Source organism: Podarcis melisellensis (assembly GCF_964234715.1).
Source record: "Podarcis melisellensis genome assembly, chromosome: 7".
In the NCBI taxonomy this organism is placed as follows: Eukaryota; Metazoa; Chordata; class Lepidosauria; order Squamata; family Lacertidae; genus Podarcis; species Podarcis melisellensis.
Window position 1 is genome coordinate 56,141,023 of NC_138539.1, and position 13,282 is coordinate 56,154,304.

At 38.9% G+C, this 13,282-nt stretch overlaps 1 protein-coding gene across 6 annotated transcripts in view; it reads left to right on the forward strand.

Annotated features, from left to right (window-relative positions):
• ATP9B (ATPase phospholipid transporting 9B (putative)) overlaps window positions 1–13,282 on the forward strand; it is a 114,273-nt gene that overhangs the window by 50,060 nt on the left and 50,931 nt on the right. For all 6 annotated transcript variants that reach the window (XM_081919432.1, XM_081919433.1, XM_081919434.1 and 3 more), the window contains 3 exons: window positions 1,671–1,751; window positions 3,378–3,453; window positions 4,416–4,492. In XM_081919432.1, coding sequence (XP_081775558.1) covers window positions 1,671–1,751; window positions 3,378–3,453; window positions 4,416–4,492 — 234 coding nt within the window. The remainder of the gene's footprint in view (window positions 1–1,670; window positions 1,752–3,377; window positions 3,454–4,415; window positions 4,493–13,282) is intronic.

Genomic DNA, 13,282 nt, shown 5'->3' on the forward strand with positions numbered 1-13,282 from the left:
TGAAACATTCTCCATATTGTTTGCTTATGCAATGAGGAGAAATATGAATACATCCTTTTAAATATAATTTTATTGGTTTTTCAACAAAGTGAATACAAAACTATATTCCCCCATACATATATTCCTTGCCCCTTCCTCCCCGTGAAACAAAGTGTTACAGAAAAACATGCCAGAGTTGTAGTTGTGATTCCAGTGGGTGTCATTGTATGTGATGTTAGTTGAATACATTAATCTGAGTAGATTGGTTTCTGGGTTTTTTTAAAAAGGGGGGATATTTGGCAATAATAGACAGTAATGAAATCTACTGATATACAAATCCACAATAGCATCTCCCACAAATAATTATAACATCAAAGTTCATAATATAAGAACTACTGTTCCTGAGAACTACTGTTCTACACCCCAGTGTAGAAATGTTCAAGATCCCTAGATGACTCTGAGGATATATAACTGAATAACCACAGAAATTACAAAGGTGGATAAGATCACCATATGGCCAGGGAAAATTCCATAGACAACATATGCACCAAGGGAAACCAGGAAGTGAGAAACTACTGTGAGCCCGTGGAATCTGAGTCTCATTTTGTAAACATTTTGTATATGGGTACGAGTATGTATTATTATTTTACTCTATATTGTACAGGTATTAAAAACATATGCCTGTTTAAATTGCTGCTTTCCTCTATAAAAAAGTGACTTGCAAGTATTTTGAAGAGGAAAAATATGCATATTGTATCTCTAGTGGCATTATATTTCTTGTACTTGAGTTTAGAAAGCAGAAGCAAGCTAGACTATGTATATGCATCAGTTAGTATCTCCAGATTGTCATTTACCTTTTGATCTTCATCTGTGAAAATATATTTTTTTAAAAGTTTGATAGGGATTAAGGTCTAGGCATGTTCTGTTAAACACTTTTAAATATACCTTTATCTGTGAGCAATTAATTAAGTATTGGTTTTAGCCCAAGAAAAAATAAATGCCCAACAGATAATTATTTCCCTGTGCATAATCTCAAGTAATGTCTAGTACACAGAGAGGGAAATTTTGTGCTATAAATTGTAATGTTGTGGTATGCTGCTTCTGCGTATGTACAGTAAGAGGGAAGAGAGCAACAGGGCAGTACTGATCCCTGCAAGATACCTATGGGGAAGAATATTGAATTGTCTCTGTCCAACTGATATGATTCTCTTTAAGCCAGTGAATACATCCATTAGCGGAAGTGGGATTCTCTGTCTGCAGTGCTGCATTCTCCTCTGAAGGCTTGAGGGACCCTTTTTTGTAGTCTCCCCGTTCCACTGACATATGCCTCTTCAAAAGCCCCTCCATCTCCTGAGAGATGCCATTGGATATCACCAATTACATACATAATTTTATTTGTATGCCGCCTTTCCACAGTTCAAACCATGCTCAAGGTGGCTTACGGCATGGAAAAAATACATAGCTACAACATAACAAATGTAGTCATAAACTACATTAAACATAAAAAAATACAAAGACGTACTGAATAATTTACACATAAATCACAACAAAATCTAAAATAAATATACAAAAAACCCAACAGCTCTCCAACATCCGTAATAATACCCAAGTCCCAATTAACCAATTAGCCTTATTGCTGAAGGTATTAGTGGCATTTTGATACATGGATATTTCAAAATTATCTGTTCTAGGATCTTTTTTCAATCAATGCATATGTTTATGCTCAGAAGCCACAAATGGATATTCACAGCTTTGAAGGTACCTTTACACGGGTAAGCAATGATTATTACTATATCACTATGTCCCAAGAATGTAATATATTAAAAGAAAATGATATTTAATGCAAGTTAGCTCTGAAATTCTTGAACTGTATTTTACTAAGTGTTTTCAAGAAAGAGAATGACCAGTTAAGTTGCTATTCCACACTTCTCAGAAGGAATTTATCAACCATAGAGATGAGGGTTATGCAATGTACCACCTAGAAATCAATACAGAGTGACATTTGCAAGTCCAGAGTTGTTTAGAACTTTATATGTAAGCAAAAAGATCTTAAAATTGGCTTGGTGACTAATAGGCAGTCTGCTAAGGTGGCTAATAGGCACTGTTAAGATATCTTAGCAGTGATGTGATATGGATCCAGTGAAGAAAACCAGTCACCACCACTCATCACAGCATTCTCCAAATTTGGGTCTAAACATGAGTTCACAGTGGCTATTTCTGTCCAGGAAAAGGAACAATTACTGAATTTATATCCTGCCCTTCCTACCAAAGGAGCCCAGGGCAGGAAGTTGACATACCATCCAAAGCTGCTGATAGGCACCCTTTACTGCAGAGGTCCTCCCTTGACAAAGATGGCACTGTGGTCTAAACCACTGAGCCTTTTGGGCCTGCTGATCAGAAGGTCAGCAGTTTGAATCCATGCAACAGGGTGAAGCTCCCATTGCTCTGTCCCAGCTTCTGCGAACCTAGTAGTTCGAAAGCACAGCAGTGCAAGTAGATAAATAGGTACTGCTGTGGTGGGAAAGTAAACACAATTTCTGTGCGCTCTGGCACTCGTCACAGTTCTTCATGAGCCAGAAGCGGTTTAGTCATGCTGGTCACATGACTCGGGAAGCTGTCTGTGGACAAACGCCGGCTCCCTCAGCCTGAAGCGAGATGAGCGCCGCACCCCATAGTCGCCTTTGACTGGACTTAACTGTCTAGGAGTCCTTTACCTTTACTTTACCCTAAACTGCTGACTAATGTCCCATTACCTCTGTGTCATTCTGGGACTGTGGCCCAAGTGAGCATGGGTGCTGTTGCTCCAGGCTCTATTTTGAGTTTTTCGCAAGGCATACATGTTTTGGTTTAGTGTATTTGCTGAGCAGAGCTGCAGGTACTGGGACAGGTAATCTATGGGTGGAGATGAGAGAAGACTGAAGGAGGAGATTTTTGTTGAGCATTATTCCCATTGCTCTCTGCCCTCCATGCAAGTGGTGGGGTTTTCTGCCACCATGGGCCCCTTTTTAGTAAGGGGAATATATAATGATTCATTCAGACCCCTCCCAACAGATGTGGTGGTTTGGATTGCTCTGTCCATCCCAGTGAAATTCACTTGATTCTCGTCAGTGAGACCAAATAGTTTTAAGTTAATCACTTAAATCAATTAAATTCTAGATGCAATATTTAATTCTAAACAATTTTGTATATTTTGAAAAAAATATTTATTATAATTTTCTCACAATTTTATCTGACATTTATTACCATATAAAAATCCTAATGATCTTTAAATGCTAGTCCATTATGAATGTGGGCGTATACAATATTGTTAGAGGCAATATTTCCCCATACATGCATGTATGTATGATTATACTGTATTTTTGAAAAATAGTTTTACAAGTTGGCTTTGTTTTTAACAGGAAGACAGTGACCCAACAGTTCATGAAAGCCTAAGCATAGAAAATACATTATGGGCAAGCACAGTTGTTGCCTCAGGTAAACAATGCATTCTTTATTGATGTGGAGAGAGAGTGGGAGAGACAACTGGAAAACAGGGGGAAATAAGCGTTTAGACTTTATGCTATTTCACATATGAAATTATTTGTGCGGTGACCTGGAATGCAATGCACGTGTAATTAGGGTGGGCACTGTATAGCCTAGTGGAGAGTTCAGAAATTCTTATCTGAAGTCACTCCATACTATTAACTACCCTCAAATACCCATTACGTTAGATACTCAAGGGTTCTCAAATGACCAGACAGGGGTGGGGAGAGAGTTTACTTAGGCAGATAAAATATGTGAATGAGCCCACAATATTATATTGTACAGTGGTACCTCGGTTACATACGTATCAGGTTAGATACACTTCAGGTTACAGACTCTGCTAACCCAGAAATATTACCTTGGGATAAGAACTTTGCTTCAGGATGAGAACAGAAATCATGCTCCGGTGGCGCAGTAGCAGCGGGAGGCTCCATTAGCTAAAGTGGTGCTTCAAGTTAAGAACAGCTTTAGGTTAAGAACGGACCTCCAGAACGAATTACAGTGGTACCTCTGGTTACGTACTTAATTCGTTCCGGAGGTCCATTCTTAACCTGAAACTGTTCTTAACCTGAAGCACCACTTTAGCTAATGGGGCCTCCCGCTGCTGCCGTGCCGCCACCGTGCAATTTCTGTTCTGATCCTGAAGCAAAGTTCTTAACCCGAGGTACTATTTCTGGGTTAGTGGAGTCTGTAACCTGAAGCAGGTGTAACCCGAAGCGTATGTAACCCGAGGTACCACTGTAAGTACTTAACCTGAGGTACCACTGTAGTAGTTTTCTACATCAACAATACTAAGAGGAAAGTTTGTATTTTTATGATAGCTGAATGAATAATTATATCACCATTTTTAACATTTTATTTCCCAAGTTATAAAGTTTTCCTATAAACAGTTTTCTTTGTTTTATTTATTGCAGGAACAGTAATTGGTGTTGTTATTTATACCGGAAAAGAGACTCGGAGTGTAATGAACACCTCCAATCCAAAGAATAAGGTAGGCTGGTTTGATTAGCAAGAGTGCTGTACTAAATGCCTTTAAAATTCTGAACAGCTTTACCTTTTCTATGTATTTCTTTTTCATGCTAAAGAGAGGATTAAATTCATATATTACGATTCTCCACCAATTCAGCCAGTACAACTGATTACTTGTCCTAACTTCTGCTTATTGTATTTATTTCTATTGAAAATAGTTTCCCATCTGTGCTTTACAGTACTGTACTAGATTAGCTTTTCCAGCAATGGAACATGCTTCCATTTCATCATTTTGGTATTTCATTGGTCAGTTTTTAAATTACTTCTTGTTACTCATAATTATTTTGGGCAGTGCATAAAGGTGGCATGCTTAAAACCTGGGGAATGTATATCATTATGTGCGTGGTGAAAATTCAGATAAAGGGTGATCTCCGACTAAGACTTACTCAGTGTAGACTCACTGAAATTAATGGTCTTAATTTCATTGGCTTCAATGGGTCTGACATTGAGTGTGACTAACATTGGATTTCATCCAAATGGTATTCAGTTATGGCCTTTATTGCAGTGTTTCTCAAGTTGGAGTGGGTCTCTTACGGGCGACATAGGACATCACGAGTCAATCTAGCATAAAATCAACAAGCCTTGCAGGTCTCAGTTGGGATGTGGACCCATTAGAAGTAGTGAGGCCCAAACAGTGGGGAAGAAGCATTGCTGAGGTTATAAGATGCTGTTCAGTTATGATTAGTGTGGTGCTTAATTTTTTTGAGGTTGGCTTTTGTGTTTGAAAATTGTTGTTTCGGGGAAACATTTCGAGAATCCGTGAAATACACCTGCTCATAGAACAAGTTTTCTTAGTCTGCTAATGCTTCATTAGCTCCCTCCCACCCATTTTTTTTATTTTTAATTGAGAATATTTCTTTCTGAATTCAGCTCATCAGTGATTACACAGGTTTTGGTATTCTAGATAGTGGTATTTTGTCAGTTCTGGGCCTTTGGGGGAATAATAAATTATCAGTGCTAAGCCCACGACTAGAATCTAATCCTATTTCAGTCTGGCTTATTGCTTGTGTTTAGCACTGAAACTGACTTGCCTCTCTCTGGTAGACCTAAGTGAGTGCAAACTGTTGTTTCCTCCTAGACCTCTAAGCTCTTTAATACCATTAATTTTTCTGGTGTCCAAGACCCTACTAATTTTGGTGGTGATAAAAAAGGATAAAAAGTTAAAGTGGGTGCAGTGCTGGGCTAGGAGGTACAAATTGCCCCTTACTCGATTATCCGATCAGTAGCCTTGTTTAGCGCATCTGCTGAAGGGGGATGGGTGGGGCTGTTTTGGTGTTCACATGTGGATTTGTAGGATGGCCACACCCACTGCTGGCATGCAGTCCCCAGAGGATTGGCCAAAGGTGAATACACCTCTCAGGCCAAAATATGTCATCCATCCCTGTCTTAAAGTCCTAAATATCTTGGAGACAGGGTACCAAAAATACCACCTTATCCTGCATCAACCTGCCTGTCGTGTTAAGATCTGCTTTTCAGATTCATTAATTCATTCATTCTTTCATAATTAATTAATTAATTTTGTATCCTGCCTGGTTGGAGGAGGGAAATTACAGTCAAAACTATGCAGATAGCTGCTAATCCCAGGTAATAATCTTTCTAAGGACCATTAAAAAGACATTTCAGCTATCATGAGCTGAAACTTGAGATTGCCTTTTATAAATTGAACCTTTATTTCGTAGGAAGATAGTTATATCAAAAGAAGGAAGGAATGAAGGGGAACAAAACTCTTGGTCTTAAAAAATCAATTGTGACAGGTTGCCATTTTCATGCCATTCATAATAATAAGTTACTTAAGAGTCAGAACATAAAGAAGGAAATGATAATACAAATTGCCTAGGGTAGTTATTGCAATCCCTTGAGTGTATTGATTTGTGTTTCTAATAAAAAGATGCTTTTAAATGTGTCATTGACAAAAAGACAGGTGATATGTGCCATTATGTGAATTAGAGTGCCCTATTATTATTTTAATCTGTGTAGCTGCATTTTAAGATAGCACAAAACACAATCAGCACATCTATGGTGTGCACAATTATTTTCCCTCTGATGCATTGATGTGAAATTAAAACTTCTTCCAGAAACAATAAATTCTAGGTCAAAAGTAATTCATTTTTCAAGTCTTCTCACACATTGAAGTGGATAAACAATAGGATAATCTATAACCAAAAGGCATTATCTGTTATACCATGCAATTTTATCAATAGCTGACTCTTTGGGATCTGTAACATTCTGCACTAAATCCTTATTTATAATTGTGCTTTCATAAAAGAAATCTGCATGGTGAAGAGAATAAGGAAGCTAGGGTCGTATGGGTTAAAAAGGGTTGTTGCTTTGTAATTTAACAGCTATTCTAAAAATAATTTTCAAGTGTTGCTACAGAGTGCCATCAAGAAAGGATTAAATGGAACAAACAAACAAGTAAATTAGTAGCACATAGACAAGTTGTGATACAGCTTTTAGGATTATGACAACACATGCCCCGCCTTCATTTACATAATCAGCATACTTTGATATTACATCTGTTAACAATTAAAAGTTGTGTTTCTTCAGCTGAAATGTGAACATAAATAAACTTATAATTTCAGGCAGCAGTAAAGAGGCAAAATGTTAAATGCTGAAAAAACAATCATAATTAGAACAGCTGGGATGCATCATAGTTTTAGGGGAAAAGTTTAAACCAGTTCTTAAAAATGTGTGGTTTTCTCATTCAGCATAGAAAAAAACAGGTAACATCAAGCTTTCACTGGGTATGTATACAGTGGTACCTCAGGTTAAGAATTTAATTCGTTCTGGAGGTCTGTTCTTAACCTGAAACTGTTCTTAACCTGAAGCACCACTTTAGCTAATGGGGCCTCCTGCTGCCGCTGCGCCGCCGCTGCACGATTTCTGTTCTCATCCTGAAGCAAAGTTCTTAACCCAAGGTAATATTTTTGGGTTAGCGGAGTCTGTAGCCTAAAGCATATGTAACCTGAAGCATATGTAACCCAAGGTACCACTGTATATAAAATGTATAAAGCAGTATAATTATTTAATTCATTCTCGCTTCATTTCTGCAGTTCCTTATTAGTGTGAAAACTCCACCATCCAGGTAGCAGTCTTGTTTTCTTCTTTCACTTTGAAGGGAGAGAAATGATGTCCCCAAATGAGAATGCACAAGAAGTTGTCCCTCTTGTGATACTGGGATTGGACTCCCCATCTTCAGGGCGATGAGGCCAGGGATTTGGCATATAACAGGGATGTACATACTAAACGAGAAGCAAGAGGCGCCCAGTTGTGCTGCTACCTCTCCAGCCTAAGGAAGTCACAGTGGCCTGCTCTGACTTCTGCTCAGAAGCCCTAGTGGATCCATAGGGAGGAATTCAAAGTCACACTACATTAAATATTTTGATCAGCACAAGCTATTCAGTTTGCCAGATGGAACTATTCTCCTTCTTCCCCTGTGTACTGCTTCAGGGTTCTCTCAACCTCCATGAGGCAGTTTTGAGGGGAAGTCCTTGCACAGGGCTTCTGCTGATGGGATTTGTTAGGTGAGTCCTACCCATAGTGTCTGTCGGAGACTGTGCCATGCCATCTGAGTCAATGACTCCTAAAGTGGGCTGTGCACCTATAATTGAAAGGGCTCCTCTCATGGAAGGTGAAGCTAGGTGCTGCACCTCCTATCTAAGTCTAAAACAGCATTTAGGTTCTGTACTACAGCTCTTTCCTCCCATGCCTCAGTTATGGAGTATTCAGCCTGAGCTCTGCATGGAGCTGTCCAGGATTCTGTAGAATCTTGCCTGACCTCCATACATCTGAAGCCATCACTCAGAAAAATAATTGGTAAAAATAATTGGTAAAACAGAGATTATTGGTGTGCATAGTATCTCTCAGTTACTGTTCAATATAACCAGTATCAAATAACCACTATACGTTACATGCAATATTGAAGATTCTGGAATTGATCTAGTTGGTAGCTTACAAATGTTGTTGGGTCCCTACTTAGCAATACTTCTGCAAGCTCTCTGCTCATGCGAGAGTTGCTGATGGTGAGGAGGCAACAGTAGAAATTTGTCTTGTGCATGCAGAGTTGGGTGGGGAAGATGTAATTCATGTTTTAATCAGTTCCTTAGTAAATTCTGAAAACTCAACGAAGGTATTCATGGGTGTCGTTGAAAATGAATGGTTCTGTCTCTCCTGGTAGTTATTATGAGTGTATAGTTTTATCTTAAGGCACAGAGATTTACATCTGAGACTATTGTCAGATGTTTGTTTAGCAGTTTTCAGAGAATAATAAAATCATAGAATTGTAGAGTTGAAGGGACGACGAGGGTCATCTAGTCTGTCCCCCTGCATTGTAGGAATCATTTGCCCAACGTGTGGTTCAAACCCATGACCCTGGTATTATGAGTCTCATGATGAGCTATCCCATCTCTGATTTGTTTCATCTAGAAGGAATAGTATATGACATTAGAATCCGTGTTCAGTGGAATTCATTTACCTCTTTTATATCTAAATTATTTCTTTTGGCTTTTTGTTTTTTGTCTAATTTTGGAGTGATGAGTTGTTTTTCTTATTTTCATTATTATATATCTTATCTTTGTAAGCAGAATTGTGCTTTAGAAGTGCTGATCAAGAGAATAAATGTGGGGAAAGTGAGTTGCAGTTTCCTGTTATAAATTATTGGTAAAGTTTTAGGATCTGTTAATAACCAAATCCAGTAATTAAAAGTTGCCAGTTTAAGTTTGCAGTATAAATTGGAATTGCTTCAGAAAATGGTACCCAAACTGACAATATGTTTGAAGAATTGTTCCATACATGTTCCTTTTCAGCCCTGTTTACCAAGTACGTACCTCAAACTTATTACTAGCCTGTTGCATGTTTATGAAAAAAGTTAACTCTAGAAAGCTGTGTTTAATAGTTGATTAATTGTGCAGGATTTACATTCTCCTTATACTTCCTGTAGTTTCCCATAGCTTCCCCAAAGTGTTCATTCTTGAGTCCTATAAGTTTGGAATAAGTAGTATGCACCTATATTTTTCTAAACCCATATAGCCAGTTAACAGGGGCCAGAAACGTCTTCTCTTATTATTGTGGCGTGAATTGTGTCTGTAGTGAGTTATTCTGAATCTGTGTCCCCTAATCACAGGGCAGAGCTTATTTAAAATGTCTATGTTATGGTGTGGAAAAATCAAAGAAAAATTTCCATAGCACGTTTCAAGTGTAAAACCATCTAAATAAATAATGATTTCATATATAAGTATGTCGTTGCTCAATTCCGTACTCATACCTGTGTAAACAAGAAGTGTATGGATATCTTATAATTTAGAAAAGGATTTATTTTGTTTTCGTATTTTAATCACCCAGGCAACAATTTTTCTTAACTTTAAGTCAATGCTTCGTGATTTATTGCACCAATTATAAAAATTGTTTTGTAGCCTAAGGATGTAGACATTGTCGGGAAAATGCAAGGCAAAGAGGAGAATTTTCTAATGAATCCATTTAATATGCTTTTAATTCAAATGATATGAACATAAGTTTTTGCAAGGTTTCAGTATCAGTCTAAAATGATATATTTGGTTTTAAATTTTAGATTAATGTAGATATGGCAACATCAGCATTATTATTATAGGGTGATGGCCGTGAGGATAAGATCTCATTTGTAGTCTAATCAGCTTATTACGGGGCGTTATTCCAGTCTTTAAAATGGCATTGAATTGTGCTCTTCATAATGCATGAATCAGTAATCAATCCTATTTGGATAGATATTTCTTAAAACTTAGTTCATTGGGTAAGATTGGAATCTGCCACAGCTAAAGGTCATATATAGCTGTTAATTAGCCTAAAGGGAAATTAACTGAATTAACTGAATAAGGTTGCCTCAGTCAAACAATTCTTCAACTGCTAGCCCTGTTTATTTCCCTGTGACATGTGCAGACACAGAGCTTTGATAATTGGGCTGTACAAAATATGTAACCCAATTTTTGTGTTTTGACTAGCGTTTAGGCACATTCTTCTTCATGTAAAATGAATGCTTAATTCACAATTCTTGCCTGCTTAAACTTTGCAATAGTAGATCAAGAATATATTTGAGCTGGAAAGGTGTTCCTCAGTTTTGTAGATTACACCACACAAGAGATACTTAAAAAATATTCATTTATGCTTCCTCTTCAACTTTCGCACTTTCTCTTGCATATATTAAATGCTGTCATTTTATAAAGGCTACCTTGACGTTCTGTCAGCTCCCGCAGTACAGTGGTGCCTCGCTAGACGAAAAGAATTCGTTCCACGATTCTCTTCGTCTAGCGGTTTTTTTGTCTTGTGAAGCAAGCCCATTGACAGCTTAGCGGATTAGCGCTACAGCTGTCAAGCGGCTTCCAGCGATCAGCTGTTAAGCGGCTTATCAGCGGAACAGCTGATAAGCAGCTTAGCGGCTTAAGAAAAGAGCGAAAAAAGCGGAAAAAACCCGCGGGGGGACGCAAGATTTTTTCGTCTTGCAAAGCAACCCCATAGGGAAATTCGTTTTGCGAAGCACCTCCAAAACGGAAAACCCTTTCGTCTAGCAGGTTTTCCGTCTTGCGAGGCGTTCGTCTTGCGGGGCACCACTGTATACAAGAGCCAGCTAACATTAACATTTTATTTTATGGTTGTGGGTGTAGTTGCAGTTTCTGAAGTGATTAAGGTAACTAGTATAGATATGTTTTAAAAAGTATAATGAATAATTTCCATGTCTGTAGGAGCTTTTGTGTGAGCCAGGGATTCCCACACAGTGGGGTTGCTGTTGCCAGCCATTATGTCTCGTTTGCAGACCTAATAAGGCAACATGAAACTTAATATTGAGATTCTGCTTTGACAAAAATAATACATGGCTTAACATAGCTATTCTGGGAAGACTTGTGTAGCAAAAAAAAGTCTTGCAATATGTGCTGGAAACTGAAGATTACCAGCACATGTCTAATTTCAGGAGGAAGAATACCAATTACTACTTTGTTAAATATCCTACTCCATAAAACTGCAGATCAGACTTCAGCAATGTGTGGTAGAAGCAGGAGGGCCCCTTCAGGTGACCTGGGTAATATTTCTGCATGATGTTCTCCAGGTGTTAGACATCAGTCTCAGCCAGCAAGACCAATGGTTGAAGATGATTTATTTATTATTATTTATTACATTTCTAGACTACCCTTCATCCGAGGATCACAGGAACAAAATACAAGTATACACCACACAAAAATACATAACATGTTGTTGTTGTTTAGTCGTTTAGTCATGTCCGACTCTTTGTGACCCCATGGACCAGAGCACGCCAGGCACTCCTGTCTTCCACTGCCTCCTGCAGTTTCGTCAAACTCATGTTGGTAGCTTTGAGAACACTGTCCAACCATCTCGTCCTCTGTTGTCCCCTTCTCCTTGCGCCCTCCATCTTTTCTGGTCTTTTCCAGGGAGTCTTCTCTTCTCATGAGGTGGCCAAAGTATTGGAGCCTCAGCTTCACGATCTGTCCTTCCAGTGAGCACTCAGGGCTGATTTCCTTCATTTCATTTCTTCGGCGATCAGCCTTCTTTATGGTCCAGCTCTCATACACCACTACTGGGAAAACCATAGCTTTTACTATACGCACCTTTGTTGGCACGGTGATGTCTCTGCTTTTTAAGATGCTGTCTAGGTTTGTCATTGCTTTTCTCTCAAGAAGCAGGCGTCTTTTAATTTCACGACTGCTGTCACCATCTGCAATGATCATGGAACCCAAGAAAGTAAGATTGTTTAATTAGCCACAGATTGTTTAGTTAGCCAGAGGCCTGGAAGAAGCGGGATGTTTTTGCCTGACACATAAAGATATGAAACAAGGGTGCCAGGCCAACTTTCCAGGGGAGAGAATTCCACAAGCAGGGAGCCACTGCAGAAAAGGCCCATTCTCATGTTGCCACCCTCTGGATGTCTCATGGGAGAGGCACAGAAAGAAGAGCCTCAGGTGATGATCTGAGGGTCTGGATTGGTTCATATGGGGCGAGATGGTCCTTGAGGTATTGTGGTCCTGAGCTGTTTAAAGCTTAATAGATCAAAACCAGCACTTTGAATTGGCCTCAGAAACGTACGTAATTGGCAGCCAGTGCAGTTGGGCCAGGGTTGGTTGCTGAATTCTGCATCAGCTGAAGTTTGTGAACCATCTTCAGAGCCAGCCCCATGCAAGAAAGCGTTGCAGTATTCTAACCTAGAGATTACCAGAGCATAGATGACAGCCATTGGGCTTTCCCTGTCCAGATAGAGGTGCAGCTGGTCCACCAGCCAAAGCTGATGGAAGGCACTCCTGAGCCTCAGGTGACAGCAGTGGATACAGAAATACCCCCAAGCTGCGTACCCACTCTTTCAGAAGTGCTACTACAACCAGAGCAACCTCCCATCCAACCAGTCTGGGGAACCTCCAGTTATCAGGCCCCCAGTCCTAATCAGGTTTGCGAGTAGTAGTTTCAAGAATATTGTTGACTTTTAGTGTTGCAGCTCATCCCTTGGGAACTAATTACCAGCTGAAATTAGCTGTGTCGTGATGTTTAGGTATCTACTGAAGATGTTTTTAAGAGAGCATTCCTTGAGTCTCACATACATACATACATACATACATACATACATACATACATACATATATGTGTGTGTGTTGTAGGAATTATTTTATTGGTTTTAGAGGTTGTAGAAATGGTTTTAATTCTTTTTAAAATCTGTATTTTTATTTTATCTTCATTTTATCTTGTAAAATGAATAATAATAAACATCTGGAAGGCACCACAT